The sequence below is a fragment of the Scyliorhinus canicula genome, chromosome 8 (assembly GCF_902713615.1).
Source record: "Scyliorhinus canicula chromosome 8, sScyCan1.1, whole genome shotgun sequence".
In the NCBI taxonomy this organism is placed as follows: Eukaryota; Metazoa; Chordata; class Chondrichthyes; order Carcharhiniformes; family Scyliorhinidae; genus Scyliorhinus; species Scyliorhinus canicula.
Window position 1 is genome coordinate 156289472 of NC_052153.1, and position 26257 is coordinate 156315728.

The window sequence follows — 26257 nt, forward strand, 5'->3', positions numbered from 1 at the left end:
TCACAGTAACTTCATTTGAAGCCTACTCGTGACAATAAGCGATTTTCATTTTCATTTCCTGCACCTTAATAATTCTGTGATAGAGAAACTAATCATCTCACTTTAATCAATGGTATTACAATTGTCAACCTCCTCACCATCAACATACCAGGGTTTACCATCGACCAACCGAACAAACATTAATGCTATGGCTACAAATGCAAGCCAAAGGCTGGATGTTCTGTAGCAAGTGACTCGCCTTCTGACTCTCCAAGACAACTGGACAAAATTGCCTATTCTTTCTTTGTGGGATTAAATTTCAAGAACTCCTTAGAACATAGAACAGTACAGCACAGAACAGGCCCTTCGGCCCTCAATGTTGTGCCGAGCCATGATCACCCTACTCAAACCCACGTATCCACCCTATACCCGTAACCCAACAACCCCCCCTAACCTTACTTTTATTAGGACACTACGGGCAATTTAGCATGTCCAATCCACCTAACCCGCACATCTTTGGACTGTGGGAGGAAACCGGAGCACCCGGAGGAAACCCGCGCACACAGTGGGAGGACGTGCAGACTCCACACAGACAGTGACCCAGCCGGGAATTGAACCTGGGACCCTGGAGCTGTGAAGCATTTATGCTAACCACCATGCTACCCTGCTGCCCCTCCTTACTGAACAACATTGTGGAAATGCTTTCACCACACAGACTGCAATTCAGCAAGAAGCTCATCACTTTCTCAAGCAATTTGGAGATAAATGCTAAGAATGAATATGGGACATAAGGCACGTTTAGCTACTGACAAGAACTATGGACATGGAGGTGGTAGTGTAGTGGTAATGTCACTGGACTAGAAATCTACACTATTGGCCCAGTATAATGCTCATGAGACAGTGGCTCAAATCCCACCAGGACAGCTGTTGGAATTTAAATTCACATCTGGATTTAAAGGCTAGTCTCCGTGATTAACACCCATCTGATTCATTAATGTTCTTCAAGGAAGGAAATCCGAGATCCTTCTCTGGTCTGGCCTATATGTTACCTCAGATTCTCAGCAATATGGTTGGCTCTTAATGAACTCAGTTGTATCAAAACTCTTGTGTGAAACTTGGCAGACTGCCTAGCATCAACCTAGGCCTTCACTGCAGAAAGTCCTGGAACTCCCTCCTTAACCGCAATTTGGCTGCTGAATAAGCTGCAAGAAGGCAGCTCACCAATACCTTCTCTGGTGTAATTAGGAATCGTCAATGGATCCTGGCCTAGCTAGTGGTGCCTACATCCTGTAAAAAATAAACTTAAACAAGTTTGTTATTTGGGGTTTTTTTGGAAATTTTATTCTGTTTAAGTTACTTAAATCCAGATGTTTTTCTTGTATTCGGTGGAAACTGCAGCTACTTTGGACGTAACCAGACAGCCTCTCTCTATAGATACTGCCAGACGTGCTGAGATTTTCCAGCATTTTCTCTTTCGTTTCAGATTCCAGCATCTGCAGTAATTTGCTTTTAGCCTCTATCTTAGTTTCAGAAGAAACTTGTGGTTCAAGAAATCCATTTTAATCTATGCTTCCAAAACAACACCCTCATCCTGCCCAATCCTACATTGTTGCATTATGTTGTTTCTTAGATATTTGCAGGGCATTTGGCTCAGGACATCTATTCTGTCGGTTGATCACTGTCTGTGAATCCATCTTCGAGTAGCAGTCCAAGTTTTACTAGTTAGAACCTGTGTTCCTTGGCTTATTTCCATAATAGAATATCTATAGAATTTAAAGCACCATTCCAATTAACACTTTTCACACTATTAGCTATTTTAAGTTACTCTAGCTCTGCGAAGCCATTGTTCTATAGACTGGCAACACTCTGCTTACTTACGTATATATAGATATATCATATCCTGTGTAAATAACAGCAAAATATACTCTGTGCAAAAATCCAATAAAAAACATTTTTTTTAAACGTGTGCTGTTCTAACTTAGTTAGATATGTTGATCAAGTGTCGACTATGACTCCTTTCTCTCTTTCATCTTGATCCATAGCTATTGGATTCATGATTGTGGAGACAGTTTAAGTGAAAGGAGAAGGATCACTACACCAAACCTGAAGTAGTGTTTCATTACGTCCAAGGTGATCAGCAAGATGACTATTGGGTGGCATGGTAGCTCAGTGGCTAGCACTGTTGCTTCGTAGCACCAGGGAATTAAGGTTTGATTCTTGGCTTGGGTCACTGAGCCGAGTCTGCGAGGGTTTGCTCCCAGTGTTGTGGTTTCCTCCCACAAGTCCCGAAAGATGTGCTTGTTGGGTGAATTGGGCATTCTGAATTCTCCCTCCATGCACCTGAACAGGTGCCATACTGTGGCAACTAGGGGATTTTCACAATAACTTCATTGCAGTGTTAATGTAAGCCTACCTGTGACACTAATAAAGATTATTAGGATGATTATTAACAACATTTTATTACTGGTAGGTTAGGGAGTTCTCAGAGATACAAACTGGCCAATAGTTAATTGGCAGATCTTGGTTCCATCAGACCTCACCGAGGATTGTTCACAACAGTTTAATACCATCTTCTACACGTGTTATGAATTTATTCAACTAAATTTCTGTTTTAAAGCAATTTTTAAAAGTCAATTGGTCTGCACTTTATCTTATGATTGGCAGTACACCTGAAGGTGCCAAAGTACAAGTGCTTCCACGTGTAGCTAGGTTGTATAAAATCGATAGATTATCTTCCCTTAAGGATAAACTGGTTGGGGGTTTATGACAATCTAAAAGCTTTATGATAATTTTACTGATATCTGCATTTACTTCCAAATCATTTTAAACTGAACTTAAATTCACCAATTGACAGAGCGGGATTTGTCTTCGCCCTGCCTCGATTCCTAGTCTTGTTTTCAGGAGTACTAGTCTAGTAATGTAACCAGTGTACCTCTGAGCCCTTGCAAGCAAGCAGTATATTTACAGATATTTTCAAAGTGTCATAAAGCTTTCAGTGCATTGACTTGCTGTGGTTACAGCATTTCTCATTATAGTTATGGTGTGAGCTGCATAATAACCATTCAGGTTTTTATGCTCAAATGCTTGAATTACATGCTTTGCCAGTGATATGATGCTGAGCTTGGTTGGCCAAAGTAATTTGGTTCCACCTATATTAATTGCTCTGAACCAGGTCAGTGCTGAAGCTTTCAGTCAGTTCCCAGGTGTGGTCCCACCGCGGACCACTTGTGATCTGCGAGACTATTGCAGGTGGGGAAAGAAAAATACAATTACGTCTACCTCGTATGTATCATAACCGATTGTTGCATTTTATTTGCAATGTCATTTGCTTCACAAAAATCCTTGTGTAATATAATCCGCAATGTATTTGTGAGTGTGCATCATAAATTATTAGAAACAGCTGCATTTTTAATACCTGTTTATAGATAAGTTTGACTCCATCAGCCGTAGGCTTTGTAAATAATGTTTAAAGCGGCTTACATATGTTGTGGTCGGCAAAAAAGAAAAGGTTGGGAACTGCTGAGCTAGATCATTGGGGATCCCAGCTAGAGAGTGTTTTATATAAAGGTGAGGACAGCAACAGAGGTCGGGGAAAATGAACTAATTTGTTTACAATTGCTCCACTACACAAGTATATTCTTCTGTGTTTGTTTTTCTTCTTTAGTCAGTGCAGGGGAACCCCCATTGAACGTTGTGCGTAAATTTGTTCACCTGCTGGATCACAGTTGCCTGGACTTTGAAGAGGAGCTGGAAGTTACAAGAATCAGGGAGGAAGTTGTCACCAAAATCCGATCCAATCAGCAGCTAGAAAAGGATCTGAACCTGATGGACATTAAGATTGGGCTTCTAGTGAAAAACAGGATATCGCTACAGGCATGTCTCCCTTATTGGATTCTTCCAAAATCAATCCTTTCACTTACTCTGATCCTTTCTCCTACCCCCGCCCCCCCCCCTGCCTTGCTCACCCTCACTGTTTCAACCCACTCAATCAGATTGTTGCCCCATCTTCTCTACAACTCACCTCTGTTCCTCCCCCTCCATCCAACTCCCACTTTACAGAACTGTTCACACTGTAGCAGTCTGAAACATTGGTGCTTTAATCACTTCTGTATAATTTATTTAATTTTTAATTTTCTGAGGCACCAGATGCCTCCAGAAGCAAGTGTTTGCATTTGTGTCCCAGGTCCAATCATTTTCAGCTGTGTCCTCAATGACCATCCTTCCATCATAAGGTCAGAAGTGGGGATGTTTGTGAATGACTGCACAATGTTCAGCACCATTCGTGACTCCTCAGCCCATGTCCAAATACAGCAAGACCAGGACAATATCCATATCCAGGCTTGGGCTGACAAGTGGAAAGTTACATTCACACCACACAAGTGCCAGGCAATAACCATCTCCTACAAGAGAGGATCTAACTATCCCCCCTTGACATTCAATGCCATTTCCATTGTTGAATCCCCCACAATCAACATCTTAGGGGTTACCATTGATCAGAAACTGAACTGGACTAGCCATATTAATACTGTGCATAACAGGGCAGGTCAAAGGCTAGGAATTTACAGTAAGTAACTCACCACCTGAATCCTCCCAAAGCCTGTCCACAAGTCAGGACTAATGGAATACTCTCCACATGCCTGAATGAGTACAGCTCCAATAATACTGAAGAGGCTCGTCGCCATCCAGAACACAGCAGTCCACTTGATTGCTTCTCCTCCCACAAACATTCAAACCCTCAACCACCGATGAACTGTGGCAGCTTATGTACTATCTATAAGGTGCACTGCAGTAATTCGCCAAGGCTCATTAAACAGCAACTTCCAAACCCACGACCACTACCATCTAAAAGGACGAGAGCAGATACCTGAGAACCCCACCACCCGGAGGTTCCCCTCCAAGTCGCTCACCACCCCTTGGAAATATATCGCCATTCCTTTACTGTCGCTGGGGCAATATCCTGGAACTCCCTCCCTAACAGCACTGTGGGTGTATCTACACCTCAAGCGTTGCATCAGTTCAAGAAGGCAACTCGCCACCACCTTCTGAAGGGCAACTAGGGATGGGTAATAGATGCTGGCCTAACCAGCTATGCCCACATCCCGTAAATGAATCTTTAAAAAAAAATGGGATGAGATGACGAGAAATATTACTTCCACAGAATGGTCAGCTGTTTACCAGAAGCTGTGTGCCATGATTGGAGTTGAGACCCATTTGAGAAATCAAATCATGTACCTGATATTTTTCCCATTCTCCCAACAGGATGTGATTTCACACAGCAAGAAAATGGATAAGAAGAACAAAGGTCAGGCTGTGGAAGTAATTTCAGGTGACAAGCAAGGGTTAAAATCGCTCAGCAAAGAAAATAGGAAAAAACTGGAAGCATACCAACATCTTTTCTACTTGCTTCAGGTAGAAACTTCTAGAAAGTGTTTTTGAAGCCTCATGATTTTTTATTTCCTGTAATGTGTGTGTTGTGAATATTGTTTTTTTAAATAGATTTTGTAACCCTGTTACAGCTTGCTGAGCCTTAAATGAGCTAGTTCATCACAATTATCACTTGTAGCTAACACCGGGATGTGACCAGTTATCTCAGGAATGTGGGACACAGCTTATTTTTGGTTGCTTGGCTGAGTGAGTTTACCTGTCAGTGCCATGCAGTTGGGTGGAAGGGTAAAGGAAAGGCTCAAACATCTACATGCTGTTGATCCCTGACAGCAGTTACCAGGTGTAAACTGCGGAGCTGTGGAATCAGTCACACCAAATAAAATATGCATACATCAATGTGTTTGATTCTTAAATGCTCTCAGTGATGGGCAAGAAATGCTGGCCCAGTTGGCGACGCCCACAACCCATGAACGAATAAAACAAATCACACAGCACAATGGATTTTAATACTGCTCCCATTCTATATGGCAGCCGTACTATTCCTCCATAATACTACTTGGGGCACGGCAACACAGTGGTTAGCACTGTTGCTTCAAAACGCCAGTGACCCAGGTTCGATACCCGGCTTGGGTCACTGTCTGTGCGGAGTCTGCACGTTCTCCCTGTATCTGCGTGGGTTTCCTCCGGGTGCTCCGGTTTCCTCCCACAAATCCCGAAAGTCGTGCTGTTAGGTGAATTGGGCATTCTGAATTCTCCCTGTGTGTACTCAAACAGGCGCTGGAGAGTGACAACTGGGGGATTTTCACAGTAACTTCATTCCAGTGTTAATGTAAGCCTACTTTGTGACACTAATAAATATTATTATTACATAATGTATTTAGCCATCTGGTCAAATTTGTGGATTTCTCAGTGGTTTCCATGAAAAGAACTAGAATTTAAATTCGGCTCTTGGTTTCTATCATAACCCAACGACTTATGGGGTAGGAATAATTATCTTTTCAGTGTCCCTTGTGGAGTACGAGCTCCCTCATTAAGCGGGAAGGGGTAAGCTCTATCCATATTGTGTATAAGGTTGGCCAGTTCGGCACCAACCATTAAGACCCAGTTACAATCTACCGGGAGCTGTGTATTATAGCCTTGTAAATAAACCTATATTTCTTTGATGCAACTCAGTGTGGACTCTCCGTGACTTGATAAAAGTTTCCATTTTATTTTTTGGCGCCTCCCTCATGTTTGAACTGTATTCTTTTAGCTGGTGCCACCAAATAGTTTGGAAGATCTATCAGCCAAGTTGAAGGTATACTAAATGTGGTTATGGAGTCTACAAATTGAGGTTGCCTGAAAGAGTACTGCACAGAGGCAAGAGGAGAGTAAAAGTACTTCTCATCAAGTTGAAACCTCATCATTTCACCTGGTTTATTATCACCTGATTGCAAAAATGTCGTCTTTGAGTCTCCGCTTGGTTGGGCTGTGCATTGGCATTTGTACATGAAAGCAATTGGCAAATAGCACCATTCAGTGTCTGGCTTGGGGGTGACAGCAACAGATTGGAAATAGGTTATTGTCTTGCCCTCAGTGTGAGTTTGTGTTTATGACCAAGAGAAAAATTCAGAAGAGTATGTCGTAATATACCTTTTTTTTGAGATTTAGAATGGTATTATGGAATATAAATTGTACATCCGCTAACCTGATGAGACAATGTTTCTGTTTTCTTCCCCAGACAAATCCAACCTATTTGGCCAAATTGATCTTCCAGATGCCTCAAAACAAATCAACTAAATTTATGGATACTGTCATCTTCTCCCTGTACAACTATGCGTCAAATCAGAGAGAAGAATGCCTACTATTAAAACTCTTTAAAACTGCCTTGGAGGAGGAAATCAAGTAGGTGGCTAGTGAATTTTTCCTCTTTCTAGCTCTGTTGAAAGCAGTAATTTGTGTTTGTGTGTGGTTCCACAGATATTGGCAGCCCTATTGTCCTATACAAACTAGATGTTGGCTTGCAAGCATATAGGCGGTGTTGGCAAAATAACTTTCAATTATCAGTGGTTCCTGGAGAGCAATCAGGAAGCCCTGCTTACTCTCCACCTTCCCCCGCCCCAGTTTTGTTTCTCCTTGGCTCCCCCTTCCCTACAGTGCAAAACAATGAGCTCATTTATAAAGTTCCACCGCTATCCCAGCAGAAGTTATCTAACACTGCACAGGCCTGGATTGAACAGGCCCTAGTATTGTCCCTCCAACATCTCATCCAATGCATTTAGCCCTTGATCCATTTGAGTGGACAAAACTCAATGTCAGTGTGCAAGGCAGGCAGTCGCAAGGTACTCGGGTAGCACTCATCCCCTGGAAGACCCCCTACGAGTGCCGTTGCGTCTGGTCCCTGTTTGTGGAGACTAGCACTGAACGCCGCTCACCCGAGATCGCCAAGGTGAGGAGATTAGATCCCATCGCCTTGGCTAGATCGTGGGAGTTCATATTAGAGTGAGACTAGCTGTCTTACTCTAATATACAGATTGCCAAAAATTGATTCACATCACAACATCTCGCAAGATCACGTTAGATCTCGCAAAGTGTGACAAGCCGGGTAGATCCCAGAAAGGGATCAGCTGGCATCTACAGGCTGCGTTGTGCCATGCTGCTGCCTTTCAGAGGGGTACGCAGCCAGTAGATCACGCCCACTATACTCATAATGACACCGGAGCAGAATTGAGTCCCATCGAATGAGAAGGAAAGGCTTTATAAAAATGTCTGCTTCCAGCAGCTTGAAATATTAACAAAAAGTGACTGAAGACACCAGCAGTGGAGCTTTGCTCAATCAATCATTTAATAAAACTCTGATACCCAATTGAAACATCGTTGAATATAATATGGAGTTTTATACAAAATGAATGCTGAGATGTTCCTTCTAGCTACCAGTGCATAGCACAATACACTAACAGAAAATAAGATGTGCATCAGCAACAGTTATGTCTCATGGTTAATCAGTAGAATACACTTTAAATTAAATAAAGAAGGGAGATGGTTACCTATTGGTGTCTCATGAGTATTCAAACATATGAATGTGTTTGAGGAGTCCATGTGTCTAATATATTGCAAAATATGAATATTTAATTGCTGCAGTTAGCCTACTTAATTAAAGGCAAACTGAAATAGCTCAGCATCACTCAACACTAATTACATAGCATTTGCAATTTTAATCATCTTTGATGAATATATGACTAAATATTGGGAAATGCAATTAAACTTTTATCATTTAAAAATCAAAATGCAGAAACATGTTTTCAGCACTGTGTGGTGAAAGCTTATCTTGTAGTTTTTCTTTGGAGATGAGGTGAATTACAGCTCCTTAATGTTAATCTTTTAAAAAATCTTGCATTTACTATATACAGATCTAAAGTGGACCAGGTTCAAGATATTGTAACTGGAAACCCCACAGTCATTAAGATGGTGGTCACCTTTAACCGTGGCACCCGTGGGCAGAATGCGCTCAGACAGCTGCTTTCTCCTGTAGTGAAAGAGATTATGGAGGATAAAACACTCGCTATAAACACCAACCCAGTGGAAGTGTACAAGGCGTGGGTGAATCAGATGGAGATGCAAACTGGTGAAGCCAGGTTGGTCATATTGTTAGCAAATTAATAATCAGTAAGTGTGCATGTTCACCTTTTTAATTTAGCATTGTGTTTTAATCTAACAATTTTTACAGCACAGGAAGAGGTTATGTGGCCCTCACACTTATGTTAACTCTCTGTAGGAGGTACTCATTTGTTGCACTCTCTACCTTTTCTCTATCTCCTTATTTTTAAACAAATAATTGCAATGTTACTATGGATTCTACTTCCATCACTGCTTCAGCATGTCAGTTCAAGCCCCAGCAGCCTTTCCCTTCATTTAATGATGCTTTTAGATTCACAGCCTCTAATTACTGACCCACCAGTAGAAATTATGCCTCTCTCGGGCCTCACGGTAGCATGGTGGTTAGTATCAATGCTTCACAGCTCCAGGGTCCCAGGTTCGATTCCCGGCTGGCTCACTGTCTGTGTGGAGTCTGCACGTCCTCCCCGTGTGTGCGTGGGTTTCCTCCGGGTGCTCCGGTTTCCTCCCACAGTCCAAAGATGTGCGGGTTAGGTGGATTGGCCATGCTAAATTGCCCGTAGTGTAAGGTTAATGGGGGGATTGTTGGGTTACGGGTATGTGGGTTTAAGTAGGGTGATCATTGCTCGGCACAACATCGAGGGCCGAAGGGCCTGTTCTGTGCTGTACTGTTCTATGTTCTATGTTCTCCCCATTACTTCATTTAAACCTCTCCATTTAAACAACTGTTAAATGATCTAGCTTTATTCTAATAGCCCCAGTTTCAGTAGAGTATTATAACTAACAAGCCTGTCAACCCTAGTAATTTTAGGGCCGAAGGGCCTGTTCTGTGCTGTACTGTTCTATGTTCTATGATTCAATCGGGAGAAGTGGCTTTTTGAAATAAAATCCATGGCATACTTGAGGAATTTCTCCGTTCCAATACTCAGCAGGAGAGTGAAAGCTCAACTACATCACCTTCCCACACTCCTTTGTTCCCATTATAACCCATTTTACTATTACGTCCCATTCAATTATCTGGCCAAAATGCTGAAAAGCTAATCCAGCTCGCAAGTGAAAGCTCACCTGACTTTTATCTAAAAATGATCTATCCTCTGATTGGGAGAGTTTGATCAAATATTTATTCAGCTAACATTATGCTGAGATCAATGTTATTTGAATTTAAGCCGCATTAGCTATAATACTGAGAGCAGTGATACAGGTACTTCGGTGTTAGCAAACAAGTTTCTAGTCTGTCCAGTTGAGCTCTCCACACTGTTCAATGTGAGTGACTGACCGTAAAAGGGACCTGCTAAATTCCCAGAATTGGCCCGTTTCGTAAGGGCAACATTTCAAAGAAACATGTGCCAGAAACTAGGAGAAAACATAATAAATTATAATGCTTCTCATTGGCTTACTATTTGTGGATTCTCTTTAATCCTATCTTGGCTACACATGTGAAGTGATGCCAGCAACACATGTTTAATTCCCGTACCACCTGAGGTTATTCATGAAGGCCCTGCCCTTTCTCCTTGCTGCTCACCTGAGGTGTGGTGCCCTCAGGTTTAAATCATCACCAGTCAGTTCTCTCTCGAAGGGGAGAGCAGTCGATGGTCTTTTGGGACTATGGTGACTTTTATTCCACACGTGTTAATAAGATGGTTTGCAGCAGAAATTTTGATCTAGAGATTCAGATTTCAATATGTTTTGAGGTACATAACATGCCAAACAGGAGGAACTATTGAAGAATAACTAAATTAGAAGTGGATTAATGGCTATTGCAATGTACTTGCAAAAATGTACGGTTCAATGTGTACATGAGATCAAACTTAAAAGTTATGAAGTGTTTGGTTATTACTGTGTAGGTAATGAAAGGCAGAAAATATACAGAATATAGAAAATCCTCAAAAAAGCAGATTAGAATGGTATGTGACAGCACAGAAGGAGAGCAAATTATTTTTCGAAATTGAAGACTAAGTATAATTTCATGAAACAATAAGCTATTTATTTGAGGTTGATAAGCTGCCAAGGTGGGTATTGTGGGTTATTACAAAGGCAGGCAACGCATAAGTTTTTTTTTAAAAAGGCCCACACATCAACAAAATAATCAAATTTCTGTCCACCAAAGATCAGGAGTTGGATTCTCCGATTTGGAGGCCATGTCCGGAAGAAGTGTGTAGTTCTACGATGAAAATATCGGTGAGGCCCCAGCACCGACGCTCCGACCAGTGAGGGGCTAGCAGGCGCACCATGTAAAACACACTGACTTTACGAAATAAACAGACAGAGAATTGCTGGGTCAATGGCCGCGCATGAGCGTGGCGCCGACCTGCAGCGGTCGCGCCGTACAACATGGCACCAACCACACGCGAACCCGACCTGCCAGATAGTACCCCCAGGCCACCCCCACCAGTCCCCCCAGCCCTCGCTGAAGCCCCACTGGCCAGCGGCACAGCTTCCCCCCCCCCCCCCCCGCCCCCCCGACTGTGGCGGCACTGACCGCAGCTGCCATGCCAGGTTCACGAAAACTGAGAGCACAGGTGCCCCGCGCTGTCGTGAACTCGGCCTATCGCGGGCAGAGCATCGGGGGAGGGCCTTCAGGTTATGTCCTGAGTCTGTCCCAATGGCGTGCGGCCCACCCACTCCCCGTGTTTTGGAGGGGGCAGAGCATCTGAAAACAGGCACCGCCCCCAATTCGGTCGTAAAAAGTGATTCTCCACCCAATCACACGATTACGAAGTCGCCGATCGGAGGATCTCGCCCCACGTGTACCATACGCTGTGGACACAGTGCCTTGTCCTCTTTACTTGGAATGCAAAAAAAGAGTCTTTCCTCTCTTCAAATAATTTGTTTTCCTTCATTCTTCTTCACTGTTCTAAACCAACTTTCTCCCCCTTATACCCTGTCCTAGCTGGGAACAGTTACCTATCCACCAGTTATCTGTATTACATAGCACCTACATGTAGTCTTTTTTCGAAACACGGCAGTAACGTGCTTGACCCTTTTCTTTATTAATTTTTGTCAGACCAAGATAACTATCTAGTTTTTCTTTTTAGAAAATTGTGGGTTTTTAAAAAATGTGTGCCCCATCTGTGTTTTCAGTTAATTCCTAGAATAAACAACCGATTAAAGAAACATTCTCAGGCCATTTAAGCTGCCTTCTTTAAAAAAAATAACTGGGTGGGGAATGAAGAACCATGGGCAGGATTATCTGGATCAAGTCACTGATGTTGGGATCAAATGTGGGTCCTGACCTTCACCATGTCAGGATCTGTAACCCAACAGCAATTTCTGCCGGGTAGGGCAATTAATGGCCACAGGGTGCACTCGTTCAATTATGGACGGCAAGTGGACACTCAAAGCAGAAGAACCAATATGAAACCCTCTCGCGTGAAAGGAGTTCCAGCCTGCCACTGCAGGGAGAGGTACTTCATCTAAAGTTGAAATGGCTACAGCTGCTGGCTCACCATTGTAGAGGGAACCCCCTCAACAGGGTAGCTGCAGCTACAGCAAAACTGCATGATGGTAGCTGCAGGGGACCCCTCACAGCAATTCCTGCGACGCTGGACCCATTGGCCTGCCGCCAGATGGCTGCCTCCAGATATCTTCCCTGGTCCAAACATCTGGATGGGTGGTGGGGTTGACTGGAATATGACCTTAATTGGTCTTTTTTAAAATTTAGAGTACCCAATTCATTTTTTCCAATTAAGGGGCAATTTAGCGTGGCCAGTCTACCTAGCCTGCAGATCTTTGGGTTGTGGGGGCGAAACCCACACAAACACGGGGAGAATGTGCAAACTCCACACACTGACCCAGAGCCGGGATCGAACTTAGGACCTCGGCGCTGTGAGGCAGCAGGGCTAATCCACTGCGCCACCGTGCTGCCCCCTTAATTGGTCTTATAATTGACTTACACCTACTGATCCCGCCAATCTGACCTCCAGGAAAACAGCCAGGAGTTGGGCCCATAGTGGGGAACCAGTGCAATGACAGGCATTGGGAAATTCCATACCAGCCTGCCCACCCCATGATGGGATCAAAATCTTGTCACATGTGATTCAAGAATCTTTGTTCCATTTCACTCCCATCTCTTTCGTCTATTTCTCAAACGTATGATGGGTGGATAACATCATTCAAGTAATGGAGAATTCCATGCACAAATCTGAGAAATTCTGTTTCTCTTCATTTATACTTTTTTTTTCACTGGAGATTCTGTACAAAACCGGATGCCATGGAATGCATGTCTAAGATTATTGAATTACTTTGTGTTTGTAGTAAACTGCCATATGATGTAACAATAGAACAGGCCTTGTCGCATGAAGAAGTGAGGACAAAACTGGAAACCTGCATGCACAACCTGCAAGCCGTCACTGATAAGGTTCTCATGTCGATTAGCACATCCTTGGATACCATTCCGTAAGTATCATTGCATCATAGAACGTTACAGGCCACGATGAGGCCATTCAGCCCACTCTGCCTATGCATGCTCTTCGAACAAGTTATCCAAATAGACCCACTCTCCATCCTTATATACTTCAGATGGAGTCCAAATCGGAAAAATATATAAAAACAAATATGAGAAATGGAAGCAATTTAAATTAATTTCAAGCTTATCAAAATTCTTAAGAGACTTCATTCAATAATTTATTCTTGTATTTTGTAGCTGTCCACTATGATTATATGTTTGCCCATAAATATTAATTTGGCTTTTTTGTATGTTGCAACTATCATTAGATTTCAAACAAATTTTTACACCATTTCCATTTATTAGGCATTGGTTTTGTTTCGAGCATATTGGCCAACATTTTATGCTCCTGCTGAGGTTGACGGGCGGAGGACAGTTCAGCGGGGAAGGCCGGGAACTTGGACGCGCAGAAGGGGTGTATGGGGATGCTGCCCCTTCTGACTGGGGGCACACTCCCCTTAAAGCCAGGCGACCCCCATACCTTCCTTTATATCCCCTCCCGCCATCCCACCCTGGCCTAGCCTCGGAGATCCTGACCTCATGACCCCCGAAATATTCCCTACCTTGTCACCCTGGGTGCCATTTACCTGCTCTCTGGATCCCAGTTACAGACAGTTCCCAGCAGTGCCTTCCCCGGCCACTGCCGCACTATGCCTGGAGGAACTGGAGAGCTGCCAGCCAATCTGATTGACCCACAGTTCTCCAAGGCAGGACCTTCTCCTGAGTGAGGGTGGAGGTCTCTCCTTGTGCCCATCCCCGCTCATTCGAGTGTAATATAGCATTAGGACTGCTGGAGTCGGGGGGGGGGGGGGGGGGGCAGTGGAACGTCTGATTCATATAATTGCCAAATTTGTACTATGCAAATGAAAAGTCATGAGAACTTTTTCATTGTTTTTGTGACATTAGCTGTTTTTTAAATTAATGTTTTACACAGAGACCTTCCTCGATCTCTGTAGACGGGAGTAATATTTCTTTCTGGACAGAATCTGCTACAGAAAAAGTTTCCAAAGAGTCCAAACAAAATATTTATTTTGAATTTAGCGATTTTGGGGTATTGACTCCATTATTTAGCTTACAATGGGCATCATCAATTTTCAATGTGACATCCCATGGTACAAGTGCAGCCAGCAGCATATTGGGCTCTGTGTCATGGCCCAGGCAGTCACCTGAAATCAATGCAGGCATTGTTAAAATACATTAATTGAGATCCCATTCATGAATCAGGATGTCCGAAAATGAGGTGCACTTGCAACTTCTTCTCCATCTGCCATTATCAACAAAGTGAATGGGCTAGGGTCTGGCAGATGGAATACAATGTTGACAAATGTGAGGTTATCCATTTTGGTAGGAATAACAGCAAACAGGATTATTATTTAAACAATAAAATATTAAAGCATGCCGCTGTTCAGAGAGACTTGGGTGTGCTAGTGCATGAGTCACAGAAGGTTGGTTTACAAGTGCAACAGGTGATTAAGAAGGCAAATGGAATTTTGTCCTTCATTGCTAGAGGGATGGAGTTTAAGACTAGGGAGGTTATGTTGCAATTGTATAAGGTGTTAGTGCGGCCACACCTGGAGTATTGTGTTCAGTTTTGGTCTCCTTACTTGAGAAAGGACATACTGGCGCTGGAGGGTGTGCAGAGGAGATTCACTAGGTTAATCCCAGAGCTGAAGGGGTTGGATTACGAGGAGAGGTTGAGTAGACTGGGACTGTACTCGTTGGAATTTAGAAGGGTGAGGGGGGATCTTGTAGAAACATTTAAAATTATGAAGGGAATAGATAGGATAGATGCGGGCAGGTTGTTTCCACTGGCGGGTGACAGCAGAACTAGGGGACATAGCCTCAAAATAAGGGGAAGTAGATTTAGGACTGAGTTTAGGAGGAACTTCTTCACCCAAAGGGTTGTGAATCTATGGAATTCCTTGCCCAGTGAAGCAGTTGAGGCTCCTTCATTACATGTTTTTAGGGCAAAGATAGATAGTTTTTTGAAGAATAAAGGGATTAAGGGTTATGGTGTTCGGGCCGGAAAGTGGAGCTGAGTCCACAAAAGATCAGCCATAATCTAATTGAATGGCGGAGCAGGCTCGAGGGGCCAGATGGCCTACTCCTGCTCCTAGTTTTTATGTTCTTATTCAAATGGTAACCTCAGTTTCCTGCAATCAAAATACACTTCTCCTTTAAGAGATGCCAGCTGCCTTTATATGGTGTCGGCAATGCACAATATTGTCAACCCCCATTATATGAGTTGCTCGCGAATGGTCCCCATTTATTTAAATTTAATTAATCAGGGAAGGGCCAGGGACCATAGTTCTACCCACATGTTTGGGCATGCACTCCAAGCATGGCAACTATCCTGTATCCAAAATTAAACTAATTTTTATCTCCTCTATGGAATTAAGTTGTGATTTCAGTTGATTGCCTCCTGCCAGCCAATGCATCTTTTGATTCTGAATCCAGTGATGATAGTTGTTATGGAATCTTTGCGCTGTAAATCCCCAAAGTTAGTTTGCTCCAGCCCCAGAGGGGCTGGTTTAGCTCACCAGGCTAAATCGCTGGCTTTTAAAGCAGGCCAGCAGCACGGTTCGATTCCCGTACCAGCCTCCCTGGACAGGCGCCGGAATGTGGCGACTAGGTGCTTTTCACAGTAACTTCATTGAAGCCTACTCGTGACAATAAGCGATTTTCATTTTTCATTATGACACTGCCAATCAGTGTGTATCAAATACATATCTTGTTTTCTTAATTAAAAGTAAATATCAGAGTGATACATTTGATTTTCTGCTGGATTTTATTTTTGTTGGATTGTTGTGCATTTGAGTTGAAGCAGCCAAAGAATGGGAAATAGAACATAGAACAGTACAGCACAGAACAGGCCCTTCGGCCCTCAATGTTATGCCGAGCCATGATCACCCTACTCAAACCCACGTATCCACCCTATACCCTTAACCCAACAACCCCCCCCCCCCTTAACCTTACTTTTATTAGGACACTACGGGCAATTTAGCATGGCCAATCCACCTAACCCGCACATCTTTGGACTGTGGGGGGAAACCGGAGCACCCGGAGGAAACCCACGCACACAGGGGGAGGACGTGCAGACTCCACACAGACAGTGACCCAGCTGGGAATCGAACCTGGGACCCTGGAGCTGTGAAGCATTTATGCTAACCACCATGCTACCCTGCTGCCCCTAATGTATGAGATGACTTGAGATCTTTTGTTCAGGATTTCTTTTCCATTGCATAAGAAAGGTTGATCATGTCCCTTCCAGCAGTAGCAACAAGCACTCGGAATTTGGGTTATATACTGATCTTGCTGCTGATCTGATTTCCTCTATTGCCCCATTCTCATCCTCCTAACAAATGTAATAAACTAGAGCAATACACCTTATCAAAATAGCTTTCTGGAATATTGTGGATAAATGTAGACCTAATTTTAAAATAATATTCCAATATATAATTCTGGTTTATCTGTCCGCCACTTTTTAATAGTAACAATGGGAGATGCTGGGTGGATATGAAATGAAAATCGCTTATTGTCACAAGTAGGCTTCAAATAAAGTTATTGTGAAAAGCCACATTCCGGCGCCTATTCGGGGAGACTGGTACGGGAATTGAACCGTGCCGCTGGCCTGCCTTTGTCTGCTTTAAAAGCCAGCTCTTTAGCCCTGTGCTAAACCAGCCCCAGATAGAGTGATAGCTTTGTAACAGCAGTGATTAAAGTGCAGTGGTCTCTGGGTGTTGACTTTGTCATCCAGTATTTGCGCAAGTATTTATAAATAATATGAGTTAATCAGAAGCAAACCGGAATTTATTTGTTAAGGCCGATCAGGCTTAGCGTTTTGAAGAAGTGACCAACTGCATAAGTAAATGTGTGTCATGTATTTGAGATTTTCAGAATAGATTCAATGGTCTGTCTAAGAAGCTCGTTGAGAAAAATTTAGTCACTTGGATAGAAAATTGGTTGACTGACAAAAGAGTGAATTAGAGTAAGTGAGTGTTGCTGAGTTAAGAGAAGGGGCGGAAACAGTTTATACCACAAGAAGCAGTACTGGGTTCTTTTATTCCCTATATATGAAGAAGATATTTACTTGTGTTCAGGGAGAAAATCTTGAAATTACCTGACACTGTAACCGTAGATGGTATGTGTTAGCTGAATGGGTAAATTCAATTTATTTCTGATGTACAAGTCAATGTATCTTGGGAGAAATAAAGAAGTGGAATAGGAGAAAATCCAAAATGGAAAGACTTTGAAGCTGTGAATGAAAAAGTGAACCTATCCCATCAATACATAATATCCTCAAAGCACAAGTTTTTAAAAATAATTTACAGGATTTTGTTAGGTCAACATTTATTGCCCATTCCTAATTTCCCTTGAAAAGGTGGTGGTGAGCTATCTTCATGAATCACTGCAGTCCATGGGGACCTATTGAGGAATCCTCAATTCTGAATTTCATAAATAAAGACATAGGTTGCAATGCAAAAGGAAGAGATCAAGATAATGGGCCTAGATTAGCAAACAGATGCAAAGACCTGATGTTAAATAAACAGCGGAAAGATTTGGTGGTGGGGGAAATGAAGGCAAGTGGTTCATCCCCCACCACCTCAGAAACAAAGCCAGAGTGGAGCTAACATGCTCCAAGCTGCCTCACACCAAAGCCAAAAAGCGTGTGGACTGTCTGAACAAGGTAAAAGTGGGACTTCCCATCCATCACTGGGGAGGAAGGCCCACCTTCTACAACTGATGACCAGTAGCCTCAGTGGGGATTGCAGTGATTAAGAAGAAGGTGGCCTGTGGATGCCTGGAGCAGGTAAATCCCGGCGTCTTGGTCAGGGATGATTTGGGCAGGTCAAGAAGAGTGATGTGGGGGAGGGGTGGGTTTAAGGCTACAGGTGGGTAAGAAGGGAGGGGGATTCAATCTTGGGGTGGGAGGGGGCTATTTGGCAAAGGCAGCCCCTGAAGATCGAACCTCCCCTCTTTCCACCTTTTGAGGAGCTTTGTTTAAAAAAAAAAATGGGCTGCATTCTTCTGTCCATGCCAAACATTCTATGGTGTGGGCAATGAATCGGGGTCGATTGACTTGCTAACAAGCCTAACTGACCCTTGGTTACTTATTTAAATATGGTGGGTAGGCTGCTGATTTTGACATCTGTCCAATTTTGGCGTCTGTCCATCCCCCATATTTTGAGGGTGAGCTTGGGGGTGGGCACCTAGTCTGTTTTATGACCCTGCCTCCCCACCCAAACGATGCTCGGTGGGGGCACATAAAATACCACCCCCGTTTTCTCTCTAGGGCAGTATCCCGGAGCTTTTCGTCAGCAAAATATGTTGTTGTTCTTGTTCACAATACTTGGGACGGGCCATTCATACTTGTGTTGGTTAAGGTTAAAATCAAGTTTACTTTGATTCTGAGTAACAAGTGTTCTCCCAAATGGATAATCTGCGAGGGATTGCCATGCTATTCACATTGTAATTATACAGGAAATTGTTCAGCCATTTATTTCATAAAGTTAGTCACATTTTGTAAAAGTTAATTGGTTTGCTTCATGGTTACAACCTTTGTTGAGCAAATATATTTCACCTTCCTGTAGAGGGCAGAATTTTTATTAGCTCAATGAAATGAATGACTCCTGTAAATTGTATCTCAAACTCATTTTTATTTGCTTCATGTTGGAAAAGACCATTTTATTTGATCATTTTATTTGAAAATCTGTTATACCAGTTTTAATATTTCGCCATCTCATTGTCCTAACCCATTTGTCTGTGTGTAGTTATGGAATGAGGTACATAGCCAAAGTTCTGAAGAACTCGCTTCATGAGAAATTTCCAGATTCCACTGAAGATGAACTGCTAAAGGTAGATCAATACCAGTCTATATCTTAGCTGGCTGTGACAGAAGTAACATGTTTAACAATGTGCTCCAATTACAAATATTGTACAAACTGTCATATTTGATAGCTTTTAACGTAATGCTATGAAAAGTGAATGTATGATTAGTTTTTTCTTGCGTAGATGAACACGAGCAATAGTTCTGCAGGGAAGGGCCAATTATAGATAGGTAATTATAGAGAGGTAAGGGTATTATTCAGAGGAATAATGCATGCCAGCACTATACAAATATGTACTATCATGTGATTCAAGTAACCTTGATGGCATGTTTATGGTTCAGTGCTCTAAAACTGGTTTCTTGCACAGTACCATGGGCTGCATTCTGAACGTTCAAGTTACAAATCAATATGCAACCAGCTCTGGGAGTTTAATTGCACCTAGGACTGAACAACTCAATTCTATAGGTGGCTAAATTTGAAGAGAGCCAGGGTTTCAAAGTCATATTTGTAGTTTGAGATGTTGCAGTTTGGTTACATGGATAAACCATGTATTGTACAACTGGAGTATTTAAAGAATGGATTTAATGCCCTGAAATGATTTATATGGCTTATAATGGCGAATCCTCTCTGCTTTACATGCAGTTGTGGCTTGGGTCAAAAATATGTTTCAAATGCATTAACGCTCAGCTTATTTTATCAGCTTTTGTGACAAATAATTTTCTGACGAGGCACCTGTACAGGCCCACTTTTGTCTACATGACTAATCCAATATGTAGAAGTGCTGCAAAATGCTACTCTGCACGGAGGACGTGATGGTATATTGGTACTGTCACTGGACAGGTAATCCAGAGACCGGGGTAATGCTCTGGGGACCTGGGTTTGAATCCCCCCCCCAGGGTGGTGTAATTTGAATTCAATAAAGAAAATCTGGAATTAAAAGTCTAATGGTGACCATGAAACCATTGTTGATTGTTCCAAAAACTAATCTGGTTCACCAATGTCCTTTAGGGAAGAAAATCTGACCTACTTGTGACTCCAGATCACAGCATTGTGGTTGACTGTTAATTGCCTTCAGTTCAAGGGCAATTAGGGATGGGCAATAATTGCTGGTCCGACCAGCGAATCAAAAAAAAATGTGGGATTCTGAAAGTAAAGTAGCATGTTGGGGATTTTACTGGCAACACATTGGAAATATACCTGGGAATTCCCAGTATTTTTTTGATTAGTTTACAGGATGTGGGCATTGCTGGTTAGGCCAGTATTTATTGCCCATTCCTGGTTGCCCTTCAGAAGGTGATGGTGAGGTGCCTTCTTGAACCGCTGCAGTCCTTGGGATGTAGGTATATCCACTGTGCTGTTATGGAGGCAATTCCAGGATTTTTCCCCAGTGACAATGAAGGAACGGCAAAATATTTCCAGGTCAGGGTGGTGAGTGACTTGGAGGGGAACCTCCAGGTGGTGGGGTTCCCAGGTATCTGCTGTTCTTGTCCTTCTAGATCGTAGTGGTTGTGGGTTTGGGAGATGCTGTCGAAGGAACCTTGGTGAGTTACTGCCGTGCATCTTGTAAATGGTACACATGGCTGCCACTGTTCATCGGTAGTGGAGGGTTTGAATGTTTGTTGAAGGAGGAGCATTCAAGTGGGCTGCTTTGTCCTGGATGGTGTCGAGCTTCATGAGTGTTGGAGCTGCACTCATCCATGCAAGTGGAGAGTATTCCATTACACTCCTGACTTGTGCCTTGTAGATGGTGGACAGGTTTTGGGGGGTCAGGAGGTGAGTTATTACCATAGGATTCCTAGCCTGTGACCTGCACTGGTAGCCATGGTATTAATGGGACTAGTCCAGTTCAGTTTCTGATCAATGGTATCTGCCAGGATGTTGATCGTGTTCTGTGGACCATCTGAATTTATCATGATGATAATTCTAGGGAGGGAGTGATGATGCTACGTTTGTTCCAGAAAGGGGCCTAGCTATTTCTTGCTTCTTTTGTAATTATCGCAAAAAATAAGAATGATTTAAATATTAATTGCTGTTTGTAGATCGTAGGCAACCTTCTTTACTATCGATACATGAACCCAGCTATTGTTGCACCTGATGGATTTGACATCATTGACATGACTGCCGGTGGTCAGCTCCATCCTGATCAACGGCGGAACTTGGGCTCGGTGGCAAAGGTGCTACAACACGCTGCTTCAAACAAGCTGTTCGAAGGAGAGAATGCGCAGTTGTCATCTATGAACACTTATTTATCACAGACTTACCAGAAATTCAGGTAAATTGCAATTTATAGAACCTGAAAGTAAAATCTTGATTTGAAAAGAAATTGTGGTTCTACAAAGTAGAAAAGAATTGTCTTGAGGAATGTTTTTTTCTAATAGAATATATCTTATTGCTAATACACTTGGGAGTTACCGGTTTAAGATGTTCTGGAACGCTGGTGTAAAAATGTTGTGACTTGCAATAAGTGATAAGTTGATATGTTTGCCCATTCAGTAATTGTAAAAAAACAAAATGGTGCAGGGTTTACTAATTGGAGATCAGTTGCTACTTGCCTTGCTTTCACTGTTAAATGCTAATATATTTCATTGCTCATACAAAAAACAAGCAAGGACATCGCTGCAGAAAAACGGATAGCCAGTCTCGGGCTCCAATGCAAGAGGGTTGAGGATATTAGTTTCAAGGGTGTTCAAATTAAGTATTTTACCTCCTGTTATATTGACAGTTAGAAACTCAAACTCAAGATGTCCGCCCATTTCTTGCCTCTTAATAGTCACTGCTACTATTGAGATAAAGTGAATTGGATTGGATTGGATTTGTTTATTGTCACGTGTACCGAGGTACAGTGAAAAGTATTTTCCTGCAAGCAGCTCAACAGATCATTCAGTACATGAAAGAAAAGGGAATTAAACAAAATTCAAGAAAATACATGAGAATACATAATAGGGCAACACAAGATATACAATGTAACTACATAAGCATTAGCATCGGTTGAAGCATACAGGGTGTAGTGTTAATGAGGTCAATCAATAAGAGGGTCATTTAGGAGTCTGGTGACAGTGGGGAAGAAGCTGTTTTTGAGTCTGTCCGTTCGTGTTCTCAGACTTCTGAATCTCCTGCCCGATGGAAGAAGTTGGAAAAGTGAGTAAGCCGGGTGGGAGGGATCCTTGATTATGCTGTCCGCTTTCCCCCGGCAGCGGGAGGTGTAGATGGAATCAATGGATGGGAGGCAGGTTCGTGTGATGGACTGGGCGGTATTCACGACTCTCTGAAGTTCCTTGCGGTCCTGGGCCGAGAAGTTGCCATACCATACTCAAGTTGCAGTGAGGTGGGGGCAGAGGAGACAACATTTTTGCCTACTCTGGTTCCCCAGTACTTCACCACCACCTTCGTGTTTAGTTTTAATTCCGTAGTTTCAGACTATTTAGCTGAGAGAGCGAACGGTGCATATTGAGCTGTACCTGTCCTCAGCTGGCGTGAACAATTTCACATGACAGCAAGGGGCCATTTGAACAGCGATTAGCATCTGGATTCATAGCTCTGTTCTGCGACCCTCAACCTGGGAATACTGAAGTAATTTGTGAAGGCCTTCCTGCCTTGCGTTGGATTAGAGAAACTAATTGTGTAAGGTCCAAGGGATCATCCTCACAATGCGGTTCAGGGTGACTCATTGCATTTGCCTTCTGAATAATTAAAGAAAGAAAATAAATGCCGCTTGGCTTGCTGTGATAAAAGTCGCGTTCAAATGGTAATCATGTTGACTCGTCAGTCATTTACAATTGAGTAAATGCTTGGAGCTCTGTCCTTTCCAGTATTGCAGTAATGTACAAAATGCTGTGAATATACAACTAACTCCTTTCTCTTGTGGATGTAGGGAAACAAATCAGAATGGTTTTAAGCTGTTTCTGACTGTTTTACTTGACCCCCCTCCCCCCTATTTATAGATGGCATTATAATGCAACTTAGCATTCCGTTGACCATTGCAGATTTTGCAACCCTGTTTGAAATTATCTGGAAATTATACCAAGTGGTTCAAATAATCCAAGGTAACACGGATTGTTTTGTGTCCAGTGAATCTAATTGGGAAATTATTGTCCAAGTCAGTAAGCCCTTTATATTTGACTGGACTTGAATATTGAGTTACAGAGAAACAACAACCTGTTATAATTTAACCTGATATAAGTTATTCAAACACACAAGAAGTACTGTTCCATGCCTCCACGATGCTGAAGTTAGTTTTGTTTTTAAACAAGTGAACTTAATGTAGACAATGCACTCAAGCCTTTTCACAGGCACAAGGGAACATCCAGCGAAAAAAGAGTTTAGTTTGGGAATCCAGAAGCTGTGAGAAATAAGTGGGTTTGAAGAGAGGCGGAACGATGGAAGTTGTTTAGGAAAGGAATTCTAGAGTTGGGGCCTGGGCTGTTGAAGATAAATAGCCTTGGGTGTTAGAACTTCCAGAATCTCTTTATCAATTGTGATAAAACACTGTTCATTTCTATCTGGGTGAGGAAATGTTGACAAATGGCTGACAAAGCTGGAGTGCAAATCGGCATTGATCCAGATCATATGGTATATAAACAAGAAGGAGAAAAGAGCAAGTTAGAGGCCTTGAGCCTATTTTCTCAGCGAGCATGAAATAAAAAATTGAATGTGTTCTGTCAAACCATCTTTACACCTTGTTCAATTTAGCACTTTGAACTGTACTCCAACAGTTGAAGAAAAATTCCTCCCAGATCTCCAGACGTGTTTGGGGGGTCTCAATTATTAGCCTATGCCTACATTACTTCAAGTCAACCACTTGCTTTTCACAGCTGTCATTTCATGGTTCTAGCACCACAGAACCTTTATGGTCTCTGAATATTTGATTTTGTTCCTATTCATAGGCACCAGTCTCAATTCTAACCAGATGTTATTGAAAGAATGAATGAAGACCCTGCTAATTGCAATGTCACTGCTTGTGCATATATTTTACTTTTGGGGGAGAAGGCCTTCGGATCACTATTCTTGTGGCTATGCTTCTGTGTACCCTGTAATGCTATGCTAGTTGTCTAGAAGTACTCAGATTTTACTGTTTTTAAAAATACAGCTTTCTGTAATATAGTTGGTTGATATTACATTGTTTTTTTTCCAAAAGTAATTTATTCCGTATGTGATGACCCCCAAGTACCATGGGCAGTTTTGGGCAGAACATGGTTTTGTATTTGGCTCTTAAGAACCTTATCCATACTTGTAAGATTAATTTCTGCAGTTTGACTATGTGGACGAGTTGCTCAACTTCGGATGCTTGTGCATGTTGTCCCGAAGCCACCTTTACTTGGGAAAACTCTGACAAAACTAGTGAGAAAATAAAGTTGGAGCAACATATTCTTTTACAATTCTATCATTTCAAAAGACTCCAAATGTTTTGTAACACAAATATTGTTGTTTTAGATCTTGCTAGTTTAACCTTGGAGTAGAGTACTAACATTTCCTGTTTTCCTGAACTGGCAAAATCTTGACAAATCGAGATGTTGCCTGTATTCAAATCCGGTAATGGCCCTTAAATAACTTACAAACATTTTACTACACTTAAGTGCTGCAAGGCAAAGTTCAGTGTCTATGAAATTTGCAAGCTGGTGTTATTCGTAACCAATAAACACTAATCATGTGTTCAGCGAGGAATAAAATGGGAGTAAGTGCAGTAAAAACAGAAAATGTTGGAAATACAACAGGTCTGGCATCAACTGTGGAGAGAGAAACAGAGTTAATATTTTGAGTTGAATATGACCTCTCTGGAAACTTTCCTCAGGGCAGAGATGGACTGGAGAATTAAATGAAACTTTTTGGTCGGGATTCTCCGTTGGTGCTGCGCGCCCCCGCCGGCAGCGGGATTCTCCGTCCTGACAGCCGGTCAATGGGATTTCCCATTGTGGGCAGCCCCACTCCGTTGGGAAATCTCCAGCCGTGGGTGTGCTGCCGGCCCAACAGAGAATCCCGACAGTGGAGAATTCAGCCCTTTGTTTCCGTGTGGATGTATCATAATATCTGTCCAAGTGTCTTTGAAACCTCTTTATTCCAAAGTTTTGCAGTTTTGTAGGAACAGATCGTTCCAGTAACGCATCTTCCTGACGGTGCCCCTGCTAAGTTGGAAGCAATGGCCAGGTGCCATGCCATTGGTAGCCATATTTTGCAGCAAGTTATCTATCAACAAAAGCAAACTGAAAGGTCTGTTGGATTCAAAGCGTTAACTCTTGGCGTGATTTAATCACTACGTTGCGCCCGGCCTGGATCTGGGCACACCAGTTAAATAGCGGCAAAGGCCAAAATCTGGATTTGCGCCAGGCATGATTCAGTTTGCCAAATAACCGACCCGCTCCCAATGGTGAGTTCCAGATCTCGCCCAAATATGGCGAACATAATCATTAACCCTAATTTGCATTAGTTTCCATCTCATTAGTGAGATTGAAGTCGAATGTCACGGCCTCCCAGGAATTAACCAGCTTCCCAGCGAGAAATCACACGGGTATTGTTTAGTATTCCTTTTTAAAAACATGAATCTGGCACAATGGTTATCGAGGGGAACTGAGGATGTGGGTAGCCATTTCCATTTTTGGGCATGCTCAAGGGTGGTGCTGCCCAAGTGCTTGGGGGGGGGGGGGGGGGGGGGGGGGGTAGTTCTTTTCATCCATGAGGCCTTCAAGCCATCTTGAAATATTGTGGGCACCCATACCAGGGACGACTACAGCTGCAGCCTGTCTGAACTACCACAAATCTCCAGGACAAAGCGCTGCTCTTGGTTATATGCTGCTGGTCACTTTAACTCCCTTTGACTGTGGGCAGCCTCTAGCTTCACAGCTGAAGGCTATTGCTGATGAAGAATTGGCTTTGTTAGTTGTGAGGGCACTTCCCAGCTGCAGGTTGTGTTTGCTGCTTGCTCCTGCTCAGCTGCAAATACCTGGAGGCTATAGCTGAGAGTTTTGTTTGCTGCTGCCTTTTCTGCTTGCCTGCTGTCACTTCCCCTTGGACTTAGTGCTTTCTGGATGAAGAG

The 26257-nt window shown here is 42.8% G+C and overlaps 1 protein-coding gene across 1 annotated transcript in view; it reads left to right on the forward strand.

The window, feature by feature from the left end:
* Positions 1-26257, forward strand: part of iqgap2 (IQ motif containing GTPase activating protein 2) — a 407995-nt gene that overhangs the window by 315230 nt on the left and 66508 nt on the right. The window contains exons 23-29 of the mRNA XM_038805522.1: positions 3644-3852; positions 5239-5388; positions 7085-7248; positions 8754-8978; positions 13213-13353; positions 19174-19258; positions 21270-21502. Of these exons, the coding sequence (XP_038661450.1) occupies positions 3644-3852; positions 5239-5388; positions 7085-7248; positions 8754-8978; positions 13213-13353; positions 19174-19258; positions 21270-21502 (1207 nt within the window). The remainder of the gene's footprint in view (positions 1-3643; positions 3853-5238; positions 5389-7084; positions 7249-8753; positions 8979-13212; positions 13354-19173; positions 19259-21269; positions 21503-26257) is intronic.